Source organism: Ornithorhynchus anatinus, chromosome 4, assembly GCF_004115215.2.
Source record: "Ornithorhynchus anatinus isolate Pmale09 chromosome 4, mOrnAna1.pri.v4, whole genome shotgun sequence".
Classification (NCBI taxonomy): Eukaryota; Metazoa; Chordata; class Mammalia; order Monotremata; family Ornithorhynchidae; genus Ornithorhynchus; species Ornithorhynchus anatinus.
This window is the reverse complement of record NC_041731.1, coordinates 806079-829043: the sequence shown is the minus strand read 5'-3', so window position 1 is coordinate 829043 and position 22965 is coordinate 806079. Positions and strand designations below refer to the sequence as shown.

General features: G+C 56.2%; 1 protein-coding gene across 1 annotated transcript in view; it reads right to left on the bottom strand.

Moving 5' to 3' along the window:
- Positions 1–6617: 6617 nt before the first annotated feature.
- The window catches only part of TRAPPC9 (trafficking protein particle complex subunit 9), a 191167-nt gene continuing 174819 nt past the window's right edge, over positions 6618–22965 (bottom strand). The window contains exons 22-23 of the mRNA XM_029062397.1: positions 9336–9559; positions 6618–8283 (exon numbers count right to left, since the gene is read on the bottom strand). Of these exons, the coding sequence (XP_028918230.1) occupies positions 8098–8283; positions 9336–9559 (410 nt within the window). The 3' untranslated portion in view covers positions 6618–8097. The remainder of the gene's footprint in view (positions 8284–9335; positions 9560–22965) is intronic.

Here is a 22965-nt window from a genome sequence, read left to right as displayed (position 1 = left end):
CTAGAGGGCTGCAGGCTGGGGGGGGGGGGGCTGGGGGCTGGGGCTACAGGCTGGAGGCTGGGGGGCTGCAGCCTGGGGGGGCTGGAGGCTGGAGGCTAGGACTACAGGCTGGAGGCTGGGGGGCTGCAGCCTGGGGGGGTTGGAGGCTGGAGGCTAGGACTACAGGCTGGAGGCTGGGGGGCTGCAGCCTGGGGGGGCTGGAGGCTGGGACTACAGGCTGGAGGCTGGGGGGCTGCAGCCTGGGGGGGCTGGAGGCTGGAGGCTAGGACTACAGGCTGGGGGGCTGCAGCCTGGGGGGGCTGGAGGCCGGAGGCTAGGACTACAGGCTGGAGGCTGGGGAGGGGGGCTTCAGGCGGGGGGGGAGGGCACAGGCTTGAGGCTGGGGGGCTGCAGACTGGGTGGGGGGGTTGCAGGCTGCAGGCTGGGGGGGCTGGGGCTGCAGGCTGGAGAGGCTGGAGTCTGGAGGCGGGTCCGGGCCGGGCGGGGCCGGGTTTGTGACTGCGGGAGGATGGAGCCGAGAGGTTCCAGGTGGGAGGGGAGGGAAGGAGCCAGGGACGTGGTGGGCGGGGGGAGGAGGAGACCTGGTGGCCGCGGACCTGCTTTCCCCACGCGGTCTGGGAGGGAGTCCCAGCCTTATCGGGGAGGAGGGCGAGGGCGGGCGGGGCTCCGGAGGCCCGGGGGCCCGAGAGCTGGGGGCCGCTGCGGGCTCTGCGGACGGTGCATTGCCCTCCTGCTGCTGCTGATCAAGACCCTGCCGTTCCCGCTGCTCCAGCTCCTGCTGCTGCCGCTGCTGCTGCCGCTGCCGCTGCTGCTGCTGCAGGAATCCCCCGCCTTCCCTCTCCTCCTCCTCCTCTCCCCTCCTCCCTTTCCCGGAGGGAGTCAGTCATCCCCCGGCCGCCGCGCTCCTCCGGCCCCTCGGCCAAGGCCGGGGACGGGGAAAGGGGAGGCGGGCGCTGCGAGCTCTGTGGCCAACGCTCAATTATCCCTTCATCTCCGGGGACGCTCAGGAGGGGAGAGGGGAGGTGTCGCCCGCTGCCAGGGGCCCATCTGTCCGTCCCTGGCCCCTCTCCTCCTCCTCCTCCTTTCCCCCGCCCTCGCCGGCAGAGCGCGATGAAGTGGGGTGAAGAATCCCCGGGGAAGCCCCGGAGTGAGAAAATTGAGGGAGAAAGGGATCAGGGTCGGGGAATCCACGTCCATTCGTTCGATCGTCTTTACTGAGCGCTTACTGCGTGCAAAGCACTGTACTAAGCGCTGGAGTGATTATGGCATTTCTTACTCTGCGTCAGGCGCTGTTCTAAGCGCTGAGGTGAATCCGATCAAACCGGGTTGGACACGGCCCACGTGGGGTTCGCGGTCTCGATCCCCATGTTACAGATGGGGTAACTGAGGCCCAGAGAAGTGAAATAACTTGCCCTAGGTCACACAGCAGGCAAGTGGGGAGTGAGGATTAGAACCCAGGACCGTCTGGCTCCCAGGCCCGTGCTCTAGCCACTACGCCTGCAGCCCTGTTTACTCCACGTCCCCGCCTTGCCCCCCCCCCGCCAGAGTCCTGACCGTGGGTTGAGGCCGGGCTCGCCTTCCAGGCTAGGGAGGCCGCGGGACCTTTCCCCGGTCGACAGAGGTCCCCTTCCTGTCCCCTCGCTCATCCCTCGGGGATCGAGAGCCCCGGGAGGAGCGAGTCTAAGTGGGGACGGTTTTCCCCGCATCATTCCCACCCCCGCCAGCCCCGGGGCTGAGGCCGGGCCACCCTGGGGCTTCTAGCCGAGGAGACCACCCGCCCTGCCCCCGCCCAGCTAGGACCGGCCACCGTTCGGAGCCGCTTTCGCCCTAACCCGAAGCCCCGCATCGGACCGCCCCGGCCGGGGGAGGTGGACTAGTTGGGGCGGGGGTGTGATTCCTGCAGACCCCAGCCCGGGGCTCCTTCACCCACTTTTGGGCCCCTTAACTCCCTCGGGGAGGAGTCCCAGTGGACGCCGACCGACCTCGGACCTTGGGGGCGGTCCGCCCGGTTCCGACTAGAGGTGGTTGGAGGCCGGGAGAGGGGGAAGGGGCCCGGTCCAGGCACGGGGGAGGGGTCGGGGGTCGGGGGGTGGGATCGGATCGGGGGCGGTGGGGGGGAGGTCTTCTTTGAGACCTGTCAGCAGCCTCTACAGCAGGAGCAGCGGCGGCGGCACCGGTAGCGTTTAGACTGTGAGCCCGTCGTTGGGCGGGGATTGTCTCTATCTGTTGCCCAGCTGTACATTCCAAGCGCTTAGTACAGTGCTCTGCACACAGTGAGGGCTCAATAAATACTACTGAATGAATGGTAGAAGCGGCAGCAGCAGAGGTAACAGAAGAAGCAGTAGAAGAATAGCGGTAACAGGAGTCACAGCAGCAGCGGCCGAGCCAAGTCGCTGGACGCAACGCGGTTCGGGAACGCCCACCCCTTTCGGCTGGGGGCAGGCAGGTGGCTGAGGGCAGATCTGAGACTAGAACCGAGCAGACCCTGAACGTGGAGTGAAAATGTCCTTCAGTCCCCCCTCCCCACCATATCCCTTTGGCGAGTAATTAATCCGTGTGGCTCCGGGAAGTGATGGGAGGCCAACCACACACACACGCTCCTACATACACACACCTTCATTCACGTATGCATACGGACACATTCAGGTGTGCATGCACGTGTGTACACTGCATTGTGCACACTGCATTCAGAGACTGGTACACTCACTCGTGAACACACTTTTATGTGCACGCACAGACATACTCGCATACTCACATGCGTGCATACATGCATGCTTGCACACAGATGCACAGAGAGGTATACACAGGCATGAAGATACCCCACTCTCTCCCTGACCTCACTAAATCAGACAAGCTGTGAGTCCTTCACCACTGACAGACTTCACCACTGGGCCAAGTCACATCAGAACTGAGAAAAAGCAAAAACGGCTGGGAGAGGGGAGGAGGGGCTGGGGTGAAAAACATGGGGTGGGGGGGTAGGGGAGTGGAGGGAAGGAGGGACAGGGAAGGGAGTTGGGAGGAGGGAGGAGGGACGGAGAGGGGAAGAGATGGGGAAGAGGGGAAGGGAATAGGGAAGAGGGGCAGGGAGGGGAATAGAGGATCTGAACGCGAACCTGTTTTCAGGGGATCGGGGGCCGTGTGGATTTTTGGCACGAAGATCTCCCTGCCGTCTAATCAGCCGTCCAGATGTCTGACCGATGGTTCAGGTTCAGGAATGGACAATTGAACAGTGGACAGTTGTTCCAGTGGACCAACTCGGCTGTGGAATTCTTTCAGAACTGTCCAACTGCTAAAGGGCAGGTTTGGGAGAGAAGAGGGAGAAGTCCTGGCCATCCATCCTAAGGCTGGAGAAGATGGTGCCATGTGCACCAGTGTATTCAAATGGGCATCTTTGAGTATGGGCATGTGTGTGTATATTGTTACCGATTTGTACATTTCAAGCGCTTAGTACAGTGCTCTGCACATAGTAAGCGCTCAATAAATACTATTGAATGAATTGAATGAATGCATGCACAGAGTGTGTACACGCATGTTGCTCATATATATGTGCAGGTGCATATGTGTGCCTGGCTGCACCTGCAGCAGATGATCCCATGGTCAGTGGCAGACAGACAGGGTGGGTCCCTCCTGCGGGAAATCTCCATCAGCATCTGACGGGAGTCTCCCCGGAAAGGACCGGTTCCAGTTGGGGGTGGGAGGAGAGGAGGGAGCTGGTGACAGTAGCACAGATTCCATTCCCAGAGGCTCGTGGGTGACTCTCCTGGACTTGGAGTTTGGTAGCATCCAGGAGCCCGAGTCCAACTGCCGGGCTGGGAACAGTGACTCTGGGCTGAGAATCTCAAGGCCAGTGGGTTTAGGCCGAGACTTGGCAGTGGAAGGGTATGAGAAAGCTCTTCTGAGCCCCTGATTAGGACGGGGTGGTTGGGGGCGGCGGGGGAGGGGAGACTGGCTCCCAAGGAGTGATCCCCCCCCACCCCCACCCAACTAAGGCTTTGTGCACTGGAGGCAAAGTCTGCTGTCTGGCAGAAGGAGCATGGGACTGGGAATCAGGAGACTGAGATTCTTGTCCCAGCTTCCCAGATCTGCCACTGCCCCATTGTATGACTCTGACCAAGTCGTTTGACCTCTATGGACCGCAGTTTCTGACACTGTAAAATGGGGGGTAATATCCTCCCTCTCCCTTCCTCTTGGTCTGTGTGCCCCATGTGGGACAGGGGCTGTGTCCGATCTGAGGGGACCCGACCTGGGCCTGGGAACCCATCCCCCACGGAGAGTGGCATCCTGATGGGGGAAACTAGGTCCGACACCCAACATGTCCACTTGAGAGATCATTTCCAGAAACCGACGCAGCAGATGCAGCCACTTGGATTCTTCTTTCCAGAGGGAATCCCTGACCAGGGTCCTGAGACTCCCAGAGCCTCCGTGTCCGGGGGAAATTGGGCTTGTCCGAGGTTCATTCGATTCCCCAGAGCAGAGGGGACAGAGAGAGGCAGGAAAGAGGGGAGGGGGAGGAGGAGGAGGAGTGGAGTGGTGAGGGAAAGGAAGAATCGAGTCTGTCTGCTGAGTGAGCCTCGTAAATCCCTTTCCTGAGCAGAAATCTTGACAGTCGCCGGAGCAGGAGCAACACTCGGAGGGCCGGGACCGGCGGGGCCGCGGACACGGACGGCTCCTTTCACCATCGTCTGCCTCCAACAAGGTCGGCCTGGGCGCTGCTCCCTTGGGCATCACAGGGCAAGCAGGGCTCAATCTTGTTAAATCTTCTCAGGCAGAGCCCATACCGGGGAAATGGGACAAAATCAACTTGGCAGAAGAAACAGAATCCACCCACCCAACCGTAAGGCTCTCTGAGCCTCTACTGGGTGCCGAGCACTAGACCGACTGGGTGTAGAGTGCTGAATTGGGTGCCCACTAGGTGCCGACAGCTGGACCGGGCACCTAACGGTGCAGAGCATTGAACTGGGCATCCAGTGATGCAGAGTACTGTACTGGGCGCCCACTGGGTGTAGAGTGCCGAACTGGATGCCCCACGAGCACTGGGCTGGACATCCAATGGGAAGCAGCATGCCTCAGTGGAAAGAGCACGGGCTTGGGAGTCAGAGGTCATGGGTTCTAATCCCGGCTCAGCCACTTGTCAGCTGTGTGACTTTGGGCAAGCCACTTAGCTTCTCTGTGCCTCAGTTCCCGCATCTGTAAAATGGAGATTAAGACTGTGAGCCCCGCGTGGGACAACCTGATTACTCTTGTACCGCCCCCACCCCCCTGCTTAGAACAGTGCTCGGCACGTAGTAAGCGCTTAACAAATATCGTTATTATTATTATTAAGAGCACAGGACTGGGTGGCCACTGGGTGTAGAGCAGTGTATTGGTTACCCCCTGGGTGCTGAGGACTGTACTGGGTGCTGAGGATTGAGAGGGTAGAACAAAATTAAAGATCAGATCACTGTCCTCAAGGAGCTTCCAATCTAGCAGTCAAATCCAGGCAGGGCCTTGTGTCTCAGCAGAGAAAGTACCACCTGTTCCCTTGCCTGCCGGGCTGGGGCATATGAACATTCTGGAGGCACGAGGGAGCGGATGACAGGAAGGACAAGATGGTCCCCGGTGATCTGTGCTCTCGATTCGGTGACAAGGCACTGCCATCCCCAGGCTTGGAGCAGTTGAGGGGCTCTGCTTCTTCTTCTCCACCAGGAGGCTTTGACAGGCAGTTGTGGCTGCATTTTGTTGAGCTGCAAAGCCCACCGCAGTCGTTCTTGGTTCCAAGAGGGTGAGAGGGTACCTGATGCACAAAGGTAGTAAGAGCCCCTAACAAGGTGATTCACTCCCTCCCGGTTGCCAGTAGGTCTTTCTGGAGGCTGCGCTGAGTGTGCAGGATGTGGTCCTCAGCAGTGCCACGCAGCCAGAATGGGCGAGGATCCCAGTGCGGCAGAGGGTCCAGCAGACCTGGGACAGGGGCTCCCACACCAAGTCCAGAGCCAGGTTTCTGGGCTCCCCAAGCTGCCCTCCAGACTCAGAAGAGGCGGGCAAGGGGGTGGAGTTCGGGGAGACCACCAGGGAAACAGCCACAAGTGACACCACGCCTCCGGCCTGGAGCAGGAGGCACGGGAGTGGGTGTTGGTGACTTGCGTGGAGCTGGCCCTGCCCCCTGGGACCTGGGCAGGAAGGTGCCAGCCTCTAGTCTTGAACCCCTCAAACCACTTCTGATCAGGACTCTTAGATTAACCCGGCTCCGGGTCATAGCCTCGGATTCAGCCCAGCCCCAGGAGAAGCCAGTTCCTGGCTCTAGAACAGCTCAGGGCCCTGCTCCAGGACCCCTCTGGAGCAGGGCAGCACCACCTCTTCTACCGACTGGGGGTCTAGAGCAGTACAGTCCCATCTCCCCCAATCCAAGTTCAAAAGCAGGGCAGTCGTGCCTCCCCTACCGCCCAGCCCCCGGGCTTTAGAAAAGCGCAGCCCCCGTACTGCTCAATTGTATGGCCTCTTTGGACGGACAGGATGGAAGATCTCATTACATGTCATCGCAGTAGACTGCCCATCACTGGTGAAGATCACACACCAGAGACAACTACACACACACACGCCACATGTGCACACGCACAAACAGAAGACAGAGGCAGAGGGCATCTAAGGAAAGCATAAGGAAGTTTATTTGGGTAATTGGGCTCATACTGGACGTAAGCTTCTCCAGAAGCAAAGATCTGATGGTTAAATAAGCAGGAAATTTCCTTTCCCTCACAGCAACGACCAAGGACTCGGAAAGCAGTCAACACTCGCCCCGAACGCTCAGGGGAGCTGACTGGGGAGCGAGGAGGGGACAGGTGCATGGAGGAGCCTCAAGGCAAGCCTTGATTTCAAAGCAATAAGGAAGGAACAGAGAAAGGGGAACGAGGACAGAGCAGAGACACGGCGGGACGACAGAGCAGAGAGATGTGGGGCATGAAGACAGTACGGAGAGACAGATTCAACCTGGGCACAAGGACAGCGCAGAGTGACAAGGGCCATGGCGGTGGCCAGAACAGAGACACAGGGTGCAACGGTGGACAGAAGCCCGGTTAGTGATCAGTGCCTTCTCTGCCCACGCAGGCAGGCAGGCAGGTAGGCAGGCAGGCAGGCAGGTAGGCCTGGTCAGTAACCAGGCCTTTCAGGAAAGGCTGAAAGGAAAAGAGAGGAGAAGAGCTCCAACCGAACCCCAAGTCAGGGAGAGCTGGGGGCCTGCCCAACAACGGGAAACTGTCGCTCTCCCCTCCCTGCAGCTCTCGGAATCGGCCCAGGTTCCCAGGACACTTATCCGAGGGTTTGACCGGTTTCGCTTCACAGAGGAATCTACACTCACCTCTCTGCTCATCCCTCGCCCCAGCCCCCGGTGAAGCCCCACCTGGGGCAGGAACCCCATCGCCCGACCCGGCAGCAGAGGCTGGGGAGAGCCTTGGCCCTAGAGGCCGGTAGTCACCAAGGTCGTTCTCCACATATCCTCGTTGGGAACCCGAGGACAAAACTGGCTTGTTCCATTTCAGTTCCGGCCTTTCACGTGTCTTCTTGTGTGGGGCAATGCCGCAGCTCCCGGAGGTGGAGGGGGTCACCCGGCCAGGGCTGGCTCCAATACTCCGGACTCCAGCCCTTGCTCCCGGGGCGAACACAGTGGCTAACTGGAGGCCACACGGCAGGCATCCAGGGAGCTCCCAGGAGGCACACAGCGGTCAACCGGCAGGCTCCAGTGTGCACAGAATGGATACGCAGGGAGCGCCCGGCAGGCATACAGCAGGTACACAGCAAGAATCCAGTGGGTACACAGGAAGCTGGGAAAGGCAGGGGAAGAGGAAGAGGAGGGACTAGGTGGGGAAGAGGAGGAGGAGGACAAGCCCCAAGGGGTCCCAGCTATGGGGTGGTGGCCCCCCAGTGGGGGAGCCACTTGCCCTTAGGGCGACAACCCTGGGCCAGAGGAAATGATGGACACTCTGATCCCGGGGCCCGTTCCCAGTTGGCTCCACCACCACTGCTGCCGCACTCCCAGAAGCGGGTGTCCGGGAGCAGTCATGGAGAGCAAGCGAGAGTGGAACTGGTGGTGGGGAAGGAATGCAGTCAGCTTGAACGGCCCAGCTCCGCTCAGGACGCCGGTCTGGACCTGCTGCCGGGCTCATGGGTGCGGATGTGAACACTGGGTAGGCAGAACCAGGACAGGGGAAGTTCCTTGCTTGGGTTGTCTTCATGAAATTTGATGTTCAGGTAGAAGTCTCCCGTGTAGAGAAAGAGCAGGGCTCCAAAGCACATGGAGTTTTCTGCAGGCTGAACCTGAGAGAGAGAGAGAGACACAGAGAGAGAGAGACAGGGGGTAGGTGAAGGATGGAGAGGAAGGAAGGTGGAATAAAGATGGGAGAAATGGGGAGGAAGGTGAAGAAAGAGGGGGTGGAGAATTAGTCACAAAAAGGCATCCAGGTAATATTATTATTATTATTACTGCCACTAAAAGATGGAGCAGAAGAAAACATATGGCTCTTAAAGTGTTTTCTTTGTCCTTCTGCCCCTCTGCTGCGTTTTGGCTCGGTGCTCAGGGCTTAGTCCAGTACTTGGTCCCAAGTGTACGGTAAGTACTCCCAGACTCCCATATAATTACTACTATGTCTTCCGGGGGGCGCAGAGCAGCTCTTGGCACCTCTTGTCAATCACTGTAGGCCCGTCCCAACCAACCCTTCCACACAGCACAGAGTGGAGGCTGGCCAGGAGGCTGGCTCGGTCCCGGCGCTCAGGTGGCTGCCGATGTGGAGCCGGGTCGGACGGAGGACGCCCAAAGAGCTACTCCAAGAGTTGGATGGGGCGTCAGAGGAGGGCCCAGGCATCAGAGAGGACATCACGGCTCTGAGCCCCTCCCCAATGACCGCTCCTCCCCAGACTCCCCCACCCCAGCATCCACCCATGTCCTTCCGTGGATGCCAGCACCCGACTCGTGGGTGGTAGGCTGGACCTGGGGCCGTGGTGGAATGCAGTAGTGAGGAGATGGGGGTGGGACAGATGGTGGTAGGATGAGTGTGGGCTCAATGAATCGATCTCATATCTGTCGAGCACTTGCAGAGCACTGAACTGAGAACTTGGGAGAGTTCAATATAACAGAGTTGGTAGTCATATTCCCTGCCCACAAGGATCTCACAGTCTACAGGGGGAGGAGGCAGTGGAGGGACGGGGGCGGGGCAGGGTGGTGGCAGTTGGACACGGGAAGGACAGGATGGTGGACGGGAGGGGTGGCCCTGGGGCAGCTAGACTTGCCCCACTTGGCCCGGGTGGCCACTTCTGGCCTGGGGTCCCCCTAGCCAGGGACGTGACCAGGCGGGAACTAGCGGGGCACTTACAGCGTCAATATGGAACGTGTCAGAGCCCACGAAGGAGACGGCGCCCTGCAGCTCGTAGCTGTGAACGCCGTTCTGGTAGTCCTGGAACGGGACCACGGTGAGGGCGAAGGGCCCGACGCAGCCCGCGCTCCAGTTGGTCAACTTCACCTCCAGGCGCACAGGGTCTCCCACCGGGCAGTCGGCAACCACGTCACAGTCACACAGCTGGCCGTCCACCGAGACATCTGCAAGGCACCGGCAAGCCTAAATTGGGCCGGGCCCAAGAGCACCTGTGACGGCCCCCGTCTGTGGTCCTGAGCCCACCCAAGCCTCCAGCCTCCACCCCTACTCACGCCCCAATCCCGCTCCTACAGTTTTTGGAAAACCTTTGTGACACCTGCCCCGGCCCCTAGATAGCAAGGGGTGGAGTGCAGTTGAGTGTGAAGAGTTCCACTTAGCACTGAAACGAGAAGCTCCAACCGAAATGTGAACAAGGGCTGTCAGAGTTTAATACCAATGACTAGGGGAATTATTCAGTTCTTACTCTGTACCAAACACTGTGACGAATGCTGGAGTAAATGCAGTATAGTTGGATCGGACAGAGTCCCTGTCCCCCCCCAGGGCTCACAATCTAATGGGGTGGGAGAGCAGGGATCCGATTCTCAGTTTACAGAGCCTCGGTACAATGGTGGGCTTTTCCCAAGGTAGGGTACAAGTTGGGCTCGTGATCCCCCTTGCATCGCTCGATCTCTGCGGCGACTTCCAGTGCCCGCAGAATCCCGTCGAGTAACCGAGAGGTGAGCGGGAGGGAGTGATGGGGCACTAAGGAATAAAAGGATTTGAGGGGGTACGAGGGACAGGAAAGTCTCTGCCTCCCTCTGCCGTGTCTCTTTTATTCCCTCCTAGGTTCTGCCCTGTCTCCCCCATCTCCAAGACCTCCGAAGCCCCCCAGCATCCTGGCCGGGACAACGCAGTTGCCGGAAACCCAGACCCCGGGGAGGCAGCCGCACCCCTGGAGGTGCCGGACGGTGATGGCTAACCCCCGCTCACAAGCGGGTAGATGATTGACCAAGATCCAGCATCGCTGTGTACACAGCAGCTCCCGGGGCCCGGCCCTGCCCAATCACCCCTGAAGGCCAGTGAGCTGGATGTAATGGAGGACAATAACGGAGTGCCTGACTCCAGGAGAAGCTCGGCCCTCAGCACTTTCTGACTGGGAGGTTAAGGTGAGATGCTCCCATCTCCCCCAGGCCCCAGGCTGGTGCTGCGGGGGGGAAACTAGGTCGGCTGGTGTGCCCAGGTCGGATGCCTGCTGCCACTGGATGGGGCCGGACAGTTTCCGCAGCCCAGGACTGGGAAAGAAGTCGCCCCGCAGCCCGGCTCTTCGCACAGCTCTGGGCGGGATGAAGGGCTGTGTTCCACACGCTTGTGTGTGGTCCTCCACCTGCAGGCCTGCAGGTCCCGAGACCCAGAGTGGACCAGTGTGGGTTCCCAGTGGGCTGGGAGTGGGCTGCGTTTGCTGTGCTGCCCGGTGCAGTGTTACAATCATCAATCAATCAATCAATCAATCGACCATTCATCGGGGCATTCTAGCTCGACCAGTCCAGCCTGCCCTGGCTGATTCTGTGGCTCCTATGCTCTCATGATGCATCTCACCACCCGTCTCCTGGTTCCGGCTGGGGCTCGCTAAGTGCGCACCGGTCGAGGCCACCCATGTGCTCAGATAGGCGGTGCCCTCAGCTCTGCCCCACTCCCGTGGCACAAAATTCCTACTAGGAAGCGGGGGAGTCACAGCTAGGTGCGGAGCGTGTTTCCGCTGGGCAACACGACTGGACGCCGCTGGGACTTGGGGCCACTTTCCGAGCAGGCAAGCCAGCCGGATTTGGCAGTGCCGCTGGAGGGGAGGAGATGGTTTGGCACAGGTGGGCACACGGCAGGAGGCATTGGGTCTCGGCACACGTGACGACATGGATTTTCCTGAACATGATGGGCGAGAGCCAGAGGTCCAGATGTCCCTAGGTGGTGAGGGCCGTGAGCCACCCTGCCTAGAGCGTCCTGAGGGTAACCCCTGCTCAGCAGGCCAGAGAAACTCCAACATGACTTCAGCCCAGTTGCTGCCCTGGGCCCACCTTCCCTCACCCTGTAAAACCTGGAGCTGCAGAACCTTGGGGTACAGGAGCCGGGGAGGGAGGGAGGCAGGATGGAGGAGTGGGGTGGCAGGGAAAGGAGAGAGGACAACAAGGGAGGGGAAGGAGCAGACGGCGTAGCTTTGAAGAGGCAGACACAATTATGTGCTGACCAGCGCAGGGTGGCCAGCTCATTAGGTGAGAATGCTTTTCTGAGAATGATTTGCCGGCTGCTGGAGGCGGCGAAGCCGGCATTATCAGATCGTCTGCAGAACGTCAGCCTGGCTCTACCGCACCTGCTGGAGACACAGATGTGGCAGGCCACGTCACGGGCTGACCGGACGACCCTCAGCCCCCGCTCCCTCACCCACCCTCCCAAAAAAAGGACCAAACGGCAAACTCGGGCAGCAAGAATGCGGGGGGATTTGAGCCTTGGTTCAAATGGCTGTGGCCTCTGGCCAGGAGCCTAGAGCAGGGTGTCCCCATTCATTGGAAACCTGGACCAGAAGGAGGAAGGTTTTATAGCGTAAGCTCCTTGTCGGCAGGGAACATGATAACCAATTCTGATATTATTTGCTCCCAAGTCCTTAGTACAGTGCTCTGCACACAGTAAGTGCTCGATAAATACGATTGATTGAGGAGCTGGGAAGGTGTCCCTGCGCAGACTGGTAGGGGATGGTAAAGTGAAGGGAAAGAGCCAAGGATCCCTGATCCTCCAGTCTAGGTGCCAGCCTATTGGTGAGCACATGATAGCTGCCCAGTACAGTGATCTACACGCAGAAGGTGCCCAGCACACTGCTCTGTACACCAAAGGCACCCCGTAGAGCACTCTGCACCTGGTGCTCCTGGTACAGTGCTCTATCTAGCACACAGCTGTCCCATACAGTGCTCTGCACACAACAAATGCTCCGTCAAACAGATTAAATGAGCTTTCTAGGGATAACACTGGGTCCAGAAATGGGAGTACCTGCTGAGATGTGTTAACCAGTCCTGAGCCTTCAACTACACTATGTCACTCACATGTCCGGGACCAATGGGTTTTCCTCCTTCAGAGACACCCATTCTACCTGCCTGCATGCCCTCCGCTTTCTCCTCCATTTCCACTGAATTCTGCAACTTCGGATTCAGCCTCTCAACCACGCTGCTCTCTGCTTGGCTCTGAAGGCAGGGCCTTAGCCCGTGAGTCCCAGATGGATGGGGACTCTATCCATCCTGGTCATGAGCTCCCCTTCTCCCTCTACTCCCTCTACCGCCCCCCCTTCACCTCTCCGCAGCTTAACCCTCTTTTCCCCCCATTTCCCTCTGCTCCTCCCCCTCTACCTTCCCATCCCCTCAGCACTGTACTTGTCTGCTCAACTGTATATATTTTCATTACCCTATTAATTTTGTTAATGAAATGTACATCGCCTTGATTCTATTTAGTTGCCATTGTTTTTACGAGATGTTCTTCCCCTCGACTCTATTTATTGCCATTGTTCTTGTCTGTCCGTCTCCCCCGATTAGACTGTAAGCCCGTCAAACGGCAGGGACTGTCTCTATCTGTTGCCGACCTGTTCATTCCAAGCGCTTAGTACAGTGCTCTGCACATAGTAAGCGCTCAATAAATACTACTGAATGAATGTTACCTTCCCCTGGCGTTCAGCACAGGGCTGGGCACACAGGTAGGTTTAATCAATGCCAAGATTACTCTCCAGGCCTCTAAGTGTGGGAGCAGGAGGTGGTGTGGGAGATGGGGGAGAGGTTGCAGTTGGGTGACACTTGGGGATGATATTCTGATTTGTCTGGAAGTCCTTGTTGGTGCTCTCACACTGTGGGGTGTTATCAGGATCTGTTGGGGAAACACCCCAAAAATGAACAGTCTGTTCTGTCTTCACCGTTTTCCATCCAGAGCTTCCAGTCTCTTCCTAAAGCATTTTCAGAAGAAATCATACCCGAGCTGGTTGTGGTCTGGTCGGAGAAGCCGCAGATCTCCCTTCCCCAGCGCCCCGGGCACCCCCATGAGCTTGGGTGCCTGGCAGCACTCCAGCTCCAATCCCGGGACCACCTGCAATTGGAGGGGGATGGCATGGGGAGAGCTTGGGCAGGGCAAGAAGGTATCCAGCTGCTCCAGGCCCCTCCAGGACCAGACTGTTCCCCTGACATCCCCAGAACACACACACACACACACACACACAGCTCAGCGGATCTCCAGGTGACCCCAGTTCTCCTTGCCACAGCTAGTTGGGCCACTTGGCCTGGGACAGTCTTCTTAGAAGTTCCTCAAACATTACGGGGAAAAACTGACCTCGGGTCCCTAGGCACCTCGACGGGACTCTCCCCACTCCTTTAGACTAGCCCAAAAGCAGACTGAAGGCCCAGAAATTCGCAGCCTTTCGCAGAAGCCGTTTGGCCAACAAATCCAAAAAGGCAGACTGTGGTTGAGGTCAGGATGCACAATCCCTTTGCTAAGCAGAAAGATTTAACTGTGTGACTGACTGCTAAATTGTAAACTCCCTGAGGGAAGGGATCGTGTCTGCCTATTCTATTGTACTCTCAGGCGCTTGGGTTCAGTGCCTGCATACTGAACACGCTATAACATGTATAACCTCCTTGAGGCCAAGAATCGTGTCTACCATCTCTACAGTATTTTCCCATCTGCTCAGTACTGATCTCAATAAATACAATTGATCAAATGATTGATATGAGACTCCCCCAAGCACCCAGAACCCAGCAGGTGCTCAGTAGATGCTACTGTTGGTCCATGGGCAACAGTGACCCCTGGACCAGGGGCTGTGTTTAGGTTATAACTGCAGCCCCTTTCCCTTGTGGCACACCATGGGCCACAGCACGCCAAAAACACGTCAAGGGCCAATGTGGATAACTCCACAATTCTTGTCCCAGGGACTCCTAAAGACTCGGGTCAAGTCCTTAGGGAATGTGTCTGTTATATTGTTATACTGTACTCTCCCAAACGCTCAGTTCAGTGCTCTGCACACAGTAAATGCTCAATAAATACCACTGACTGACTGATTGGGGTGAAGCAAGCAGTGAGAAGAGGACGAGAGGGAAAGCGGTGACAAATGCCCATCTCTAGACCAGTCACTGGGGTCATTTTCCCAGGGCTCTGGCTGCAGAGCCTCAGCCATCTGGCAGCCCTGGTTACTATGCTCATAATAACAATAATAATGATAATAACTGTGGTGTCTGTTAGGCACTTACTATATGCTAAGCACTGTACCACCAGGTCCCACCTGGGGCTCACAGTTTAAGTAGGAGAGAGACTAGAAACTGAATCCCCATTTTGCAGATGAGGGAACTGAGGCACAATATTAAGTGACTTGCCCAAGGTCACACAGCAGATAAGTGGTGGAGCCAGAATTAGAATCCAGGTCCTCTGACTCTCAGGCCCATCTTTTTTCAACTAGGCCATGCAACCCTAGAAGGGACTCAATGAATAACAGCTTTGGGGGGAGAAGGGAAGGCATGGAGGAGGAAAAGAGAGGGCAAGACTGGGGAGGAGGAGATGGGGGGTGGGGAAGGGAGTGTGTGGGGAGAGAGAAAAGAGTTTGGGAGAGAAAAAGTCATGGAGGGGTGCCAGAGAGTCAGCGGTGTCACACGCCAAGGAGCAGAGCACCTTCACTCACTGCTCCCCAGGCCTTTGTGGTCCCCTGAGAGAGGTCCCCCACCCCTGGAGTCCAAATGGGGGAGACTGGGCAACCCTGAGCAGAATCTGCGGTGAGGGTGGGGTAGGAATTTGCTTTCAGAAAGGTGTACAGCTATCCCATTTATCGGTGTGGGGTCCAGCCCAAGAGTGCTGAGGGGCACCGACGGATCAAGTGAGTCTTGGAGTTGACAAGGGAAAATGGGAAACGGGAAATTGTCCGACTGCAGACATTCTGCGGATCAGGCCACAGGTCAAGGTCCAGGAAGGGCTGTGGACTGACTGGGTCTGATCGGTGGAAGGGAGGGGACCGTGGGGTTGGCCTGGAGGTGGGGGCCCCGTTAGAGCACACGGGTCTGCCAGTTCGGGACCTAGAGACTCCTGGAGACAAGCCAGGAGAGACGAGGCCTGAAGCCTCAGACACGGCCTCGTTGACTTGTGCTCAGAGAGGACGCTTCTATCACTGTTCCCTGCATGCTGATTTCCTGACCGACTAATAATGAAAGCCATACGTTTTGAAGTATGTCAGGCTGACAGACTGGAAATTCCAGTTCCCAAAGGTACGTTCAATCCTTTATTAAAAATAAATTGCGTCCTCAAAACGGTGAATAACATTTTTGCTGGTACCACTCATGGGTAGCTACGGATTTTCATTTCAGCTTGCGCATGCTGCGTCAGAACAGACGGCTAGCCAGGAGTGTTGGCTCGGGCAGTGTTTAGTGGATCCAACTTTTGTGCTCTACTCAAAAGCCCACCTGGCTCTCCTAGGATGTGGGGACTGTGTTCTGGTAAAACTCTGAGATAGGGGAAACTTTTATTGATGAGACACCTCAACCAATCAATCAGTCACTCAGAGCCATGAAGCGAGCACCACTCATAAGCATTTAAGAGAGTTCAGCAGGAGTGAAAGGTCTGGGTCAGGTCCCCTTGGGTTTACAGTCTACGGTTCACCCCAGATCCCGAAGGCCTGGATAGAGTGATTGATTGATTGATTGCCTGCTGGCAGCCCAACTCCCCAGATTGTCACTGTGGGATTGGCAGGCGGGGGGGGAGGGGGTAGAAGTATGTGTGTATGGGGGGGGTGCAACCGGTGAGGGTGGGCTGGGCAGGATCACAGGTCACATGAACTTTTTTTCCACACCTTCCAATAACCCACAAGAGAGAAGAGGCACTGAAACGGCACTCCAGGGGAGGCTGCAATTAAGCAAACAATAGCTTTGGCTCTCAACAGTTTCCAGCCAGCACGGCATCCAGGAGCCTTTCAGCTCACCACTCCATTTGTCTAGAAAGACAAATTGAAAACATCTCTCCCTGGGGAGGCTGAGGTAGAGGGAGGGGGCCACTGGGAGGTGAAGCCATGGGGAGAGGATCACTAGTTGGGGGAGGGGGGTGGTCACAGGGAAGTTGGGAAAGATGATTGGGGAGGGTAAGACCACAGGGAGGAGGGGGCTACTGGAAGGGTGAAGCCATGGGGAGAGGGGTCAATAGGAAGGGGGGACACCGGTGGGGAGACCCTGGGAGTAGTGCTGGGTGCCTACTTCAAACAGAGCGCCATTCTAGGGAGCTACTATCTACTGGGAACGCCCTTCTGGATGTGCCGACAATTTTCTGAACATCCCCTACCTACACAATGCTGAATTTTGCCCCGAGGGAGCCATGATGCATTCCCCTCTTCTTCCTTGCCTCTAGGAGCTCACAGGCACACAGAGCCGACCAAAACATTTTTAAAGCCCTCCAGTAAGCCCACAAGGAAAGAATCTTGGATTGAACTGGCAGGTTCGAGAAAAAGCGGGATTAATGCGAGAAGCTCTTCTCTAATGTAAACGTCCAGAATTGCATCGTGGACGTAGGCGCCGACTCCGCTCCCCGCCTTCCCGGCTTGTCAGCGCCGAGCCGTGGGCAGAGAGGATTACTGATGAACGAGATTCCGGGATTGGGAGGAAGCCCTGGGACCTCTGGCCTCCAAACATTTAACCAGTTCCACCGGTAGTTTTCTCTTCCCGATTTTCCCCCGTTCATCCGGCCAGAGACACGAACTTCATTCCGACCATCTCTAAATCCCTCCCGCAAACTGCGGCGAGGCTGATGCTACAACAAAAAGCGGCTCCGTCCACAGGCAGGCTATAAATAGAACAGAGTCTGCAAGAGGGGTTTGGCTCGGTCTTTCCCTTGGGAGCTCCAAGAAGCCTTTCCTCTGCTGCTTCTCTGCCTGGGCTGGGATTTGGAAGTTGGCACAGGGAGAGAAATTTGAGGCCGAAAATCCCAGGAGATGGAGAATAAAGCCTGGCGATGCCCACCGCTCCGCTAGAGCCACAGGGCGAGTTCCAGGCTGCGGCAACTACCCGGCCCTGCTGGGGGCGTAACAGGGCCGGCAGCTCGCCCTGTTTAACGGTTACCTGAAATCAACTCGGAAGAAATTGGATTCTAACAACCAAGGAAAGGAAAGAAAGCCCTGGGGAACGGTGACTCAAACCCCACAATCCAATTACTCAACAGCAACAGCCACGGCCCTGCAATAGCCACGGTGGCAGGTGCAAACACAGACGCAGCTGCAACCACAACAGCACCCTTCCTCTTGCCATGCACTGCCCAATCTGGACCGTGAGGGGTCCGGACCCCGGAGCCAGCGGGTGCTGTACGCCTGGGACCAGCACCGGCAGGCTGAGCGGGTAGAGCGGGCAGGTGGGAGCACCGGGGAAGCAGCCGAGTACCCGTTCCTGCCACTGGCCACGTCGCCTGCCCTGCTGCGAGCCTTCCCGGACCTGAAAAAATCCAGAAACCGATGAGAGGGGGCCAGCGGCTGCAGAAGGCCACCGCTCCACTAGGCTACGGCGAGCAGACCGGGGGTGGCCCTGCTGAAGCCCCTTGGGGGTTCGGTGGATTGACAAGGAGCCAAGAAGGCTGGGATGTGTTGAGGAGGTCTCGGGCCCCGCTGTGGGCTCAGGACCCCAGACTGCCAGCCTCCAGGAAGCCTCCTGGACCAACTATGTGTTACACGTCACACCACACTACGTGTTACAGCTCTCATCACGCTGAGCCCACCTCCTAACTGCACCTCAGTCTTCACTCTCCCATCTCCACCCCCTCACTCGGTGCTCCCTGCCAGCCTGGAACTCCCTCGCCTGCAAATCCACCAGAGCACAGCTCTCCCCATCTTCCAAGATGTCCTAAAATCCCAGCTCCCCTAGGAAGCCTTCTCCCAGTACCATACGGTCCGCCCCCACAGACGTGGCATCCCAACAGCCGTGGAGCTGGGGCTGCAGTAGGGAGTGGTCTGGCCGGTTCTGCTCACAAGGGGCTGGTCTAGGTGATCGCTTCAAACCCCCATTAACCTGGGGCTCAGTGGTTCACTGGGAAAGTGTGGGCAGAGACATCTCCGAGCAGAATGGATCCAGGCCAGAGAGGGGAAGCGGCAGGGTATGACAGTGATAACGATAATAATAACAATAATAGTAATGGTGCTATTCGTTAAGCACTTCCTATGGGCCAGGCAATGTAGTAAATGTCGGGGTGGATATAAGATAATTGGGATGGACACAGTTCCTGTCCCACAAGGGACTCTCAGGCCCAATCCCCTTTTACGGATGAAGTAACTGAGGCACAGAGAAGTTAAGTGACTTGCCCAAGGTCACACAGCAGGCAAGTGACAGAGCCGGAATTCGAACCCAGGTCCTTCTGACTCCCAGGCCCGTACTCTACCCAGTAGGCCACAATAAGTGCCGGAGCATGGGGTGAGTACTGAAATGCTTAATGGGGACAGGCCCAAGTGCAGGGATAAGGGAGGGAACCACAGCACTTGTGCGTACAGCCCCTTATACTCTGCTGCTTCCCTTGTCGGCAATTTATTTTAACACTTGTCTTCCCCACTAGATGGTAAGCTCTTTAATAATGATAATAATGATGTTGGTATTTGTTAAGCGCTTACTATGTGCAGAGCACTGTTCTAAGCGCTGGGGTAAACACAGGGGAATCAGGTTGTCCCACGTGGGGCTCACAGTCTTAATCCCCATTTTACAGATGAGGGAACTGAGGCACAGAGAAGTGAAGTGACTTGCCCACAGTCACACAGCTGACAAGTGGCAGAGCTGGGATTCGAACTCATGAGCCCTGACTCCAAAGCCCGTGCTCTTTCCACTGCGCCACGCTGCTTCTCAGAAGGGAAGGGATCATGTTTACCAACTGTACTCTATTGTACATTCCCAAGTGCTCAGTATAGTGGTCTGCACACAGAAAGGACCCAATAAATACCACTGATTGATTGATCAGGGAAGACTTATTGGAGGAGCCTATGATTTCAGTAGCAGCTTTGAAGATGGGGAGAGTGATCTGTCAGCTATGAAGGGAGAGGGAAGTTCCAAGCAGTTGGAAGGTTGTGAGCAAGGGGTTGATGACGAGAGATAAGATTGGGGCACTCTAAGTAGGTTGATGTTAAAGGAGCGAAGTGGGCAGGCTGGACTGTAGTGGGAAATGAGAGAGGATACGTAGGAGTGGGAGAGATAATTGAGTGCATTAGAGCCGACGGACAGGAATTTCTGCTTGATGTGGAGATGGAGGGGCAATCATTGGAGCTATTTGAGGAGGGGGAGATGTGCACAGAATGATTTTTTACAAAAACTAGCTGGGCAGCAGAATGAAGGATAGACTGGAGGGGGAAAAGGCTGGAGGCAGGGAGGTCAGCGAGAAAGCTGATGCGAGAGTAGAGATGGGATATGGCAAGGGCTTGGACTAGCTCGGTAGCAGTTTGGAGTGGAAGGGGTATATTCCAGAAATGCTGTGAAGATAGATACGGTGACAGACTGACTATGCGTTGGAATGAGAGAAATGAATTGAGGAAAATGCCAAGGTTATGGAGTTGTGAGGCAGGGAGGATGGTAGTGCCGTCTACAAGTGATGGGAAAATTGAGGGGAGGAGAGGGTTTCAGTGGGAAGATGAGGAATTCAGTTTTGGACAGGTTAAGTTTGAGGTGTTGGCGGGACATCCAAGTGGAGATGTCCTGAAGGCAGCAGAAAACGCAAGACTGCAGAGAGGCTACGTGGCCTAGTGGAAAGAGCATGGGCCTTGGAGTCAGAAGACCTGAGCTCTAATCCCCGCTCAGCCGCACGTCTGCTGTGTGACCTTGGGCAAATCACAACTTCTCTGTGCCTGTTACTTTCTCTGTAAAATGGGAACGAAGACTGTGAGTACCACATGAGGCAAGGACTGTGTCCAACCGGATTAGCTTGTATCTAGTCCAGCCCTGAGAACAGTGCCTAGCATATACCATTAAAGAAAAAAAGGAGAGAAGTCAGGGTCAGAGAGGTAGTTGAGAATCATCACATAGCAATAATAGTTGAAGCCATGACAGCAGATTACCTCTCCAGGGGAGTGGGAGTAGATGGAAACTAGGAGGGGACGATGATGATGATCATGGTGGTATTAGTTAAGAATTTACTATATGTCAAGCCCTTTTTGAAGCACTGAAGAAGATATGAGCTAATCAGGTTGGACACAGTCCTGTCCCACATGGGGCTCAAAGTCACAGTCTTAATCTCCATTTTACAGATGAGGTAACTGAGGCACAGAGAAGTGACGTGACTTGCACAAGGTCACAGAGCAGACAATGGCAGGGCCGGGATTAATAACAATGGTGGTACTGTTAAGTGCTTACTATGTGCAAAGCACTGTTCTAAGCACTGGGGGGATACAGGGTGATCAGATTGTCCCACGTGGGGCTCACAATTTTAATCCCCATTTTACAGATGAGGTAACTGAGGCACAGAGAAGTTAGGTAACTTGCCCAAAGTCACACAGCTGGCAAGCGGCAGAGCCGGGATTAGAACCCACGACTTCTAACTCCCAAGCCCAGGCTCTTTCCACTGAGTCACGCTGCTTCTCATTAATAATAATGTTGGTATTTGTTTAGAGCTTACTATGTGCCGAGCACTGTTCTAAGCGCTGGGGTAGATACAGGGTAATCAGGTTATCCTATATGAGGCTCATAGTCTTAATACCCATTTTACAGATGAGGTAACTGAGGCACCGAGAAATTAAGTGATTTGCCCAAAGTCACACAGCTGAGAGGTGGCGACGCTGGAATTAGAACCCATGATCCCTGACTCCTAAACCCGGGCTCTTTCCACTGAGCTATGCTGCTTCTCAGCATGAGAAGCAGAAATGAGACCTGAGAGACCCCCACAGTTAGGGAATAGAAGACAGAGGAGGAGCCGGACAAGGACAGAGATGGAGAGAAAGAGAAAGAGTGGCAAGAGGAGTAATGGTGCCCCCGTTACACCTGCGGGTGGGCTCCCCAGTGGCCAGGGTCTGACCTACGCACCCCCCGGCTCCCACTTACAGGAACAAAAAAGGCCAAATGGAAAAACAACTAAAGCCGGCAGTGCTGGAAAACCCTCGTCAGCCCCGGCGGCTGGCTCTCCGGGGGCACAGTAACCATCATTCACTGGACCCACGGTCTACGTTTGTCTGTCGGTTCGCCATAGAAACAGAATTCCCCAGAGGGGCAAGCTGCATCTGATCATTCTGTTCCGAAATACCAAAGCACCAGGAGCAAGACGCCTGCTCCCTGCTCTCAAGGGGCTTACGTTCTAATGGGGCTCAGGGGGCAGACGGGCGCCAGGGAGAATGATGACAGCACGGGAAGTGGTGCAAATAAATGTGTTAGGATCAAGGAGCCATATAAATTTATAAAATACAGATAAATAAAAACACACTTGAGGGAAAATGTAATATGTTTCACCTTTAAAGGAATAATATTTTTAACTATTAAACAGCTGGACCCTTCTAGTGATCTCAGAGCCCCCACCCCCACCACCACTCCTATCATGAGACCATTACTGATATCTTCCACATAAACGGGGGAAAATGATGATTCCCTGCTGAAATACATTCGATTACCTGGGTGTCCTCTTTATGTTGAAATAAGAGTGAAATGCCGCCAATTTCTCTGCCCCATCTCCTGACAGCAGTAGCCCATTTTGTTGCCGTTGGGGATGGCAAAACCCACCAATGGGCTAGTTTGGGCAGTCGCCCAGGGAGCAACAGCAAGAGGCCTGGCTACAACTGCGTTAGTGAGGAACCCCATCATCACCAGCCCAGGACTACCAGGACCAGCTCTACAATATCGCCAAGATCCGCCCTTTCCTCTCCACCCAAACGGCTACCTTACTATTACGGGCTCTCGTTATATCCCGGCTAGACTACTGTGTCAGCCTTCTCTCTGACCTCCCTTCCTCCTCTCTCACCCCGCTCCGGTCTATTCTTCACTCCGCTGCCCGGCTGATCTTCCTGCAGAAACGATCTGGGCATGTCACTCCCCTTCTTAAACAACTCCAGTGCTTGCCTATCGACCTCCGCTCCAAACAAAAACTCCTCACTCTAGGCTTCAAGGCTCTCCATCACCTTGCCCCTTCCTACCTCTCCTCCCTTCTCTCTTTCTACCGCCCACCCCGCACGCTCCGCTCCTCTGCCGCCCGCCTCCTCGCCGTCCCTCGGTCTCGCCTATCCCGCCGTCGACCCCTGGGTCACGTCCTCCCGCGGTCCTGGAACGCCCTCCCTCCTCACCTCCGCCAAACTGATTCTCTTTCCCTCTTCAAAACCTTACTTAAAAATCACCTCCTCCAAGAGGCGTTCCCAGACTGAGCTCCTCTTCCCCCTCTACTCCCTCTGCCATCCCCCCTTTACCTCTCCGCAGCTAAAGCCTCATTTTCCCCTTTTCCCTCTGCTCCTCCACCTCTCCCTTCCCATCCCCACGGCACTGTACTCGTCCGCTCAACTGTATATATTTTCGTTACCCTATTTATTTTGTTAATGAATTGTACATCGCCTTGATTCTATTTAGTTGCCATTGTTTTTACGAGATGTTCTTCCCCTTGACGCTGTTTAGTGCCA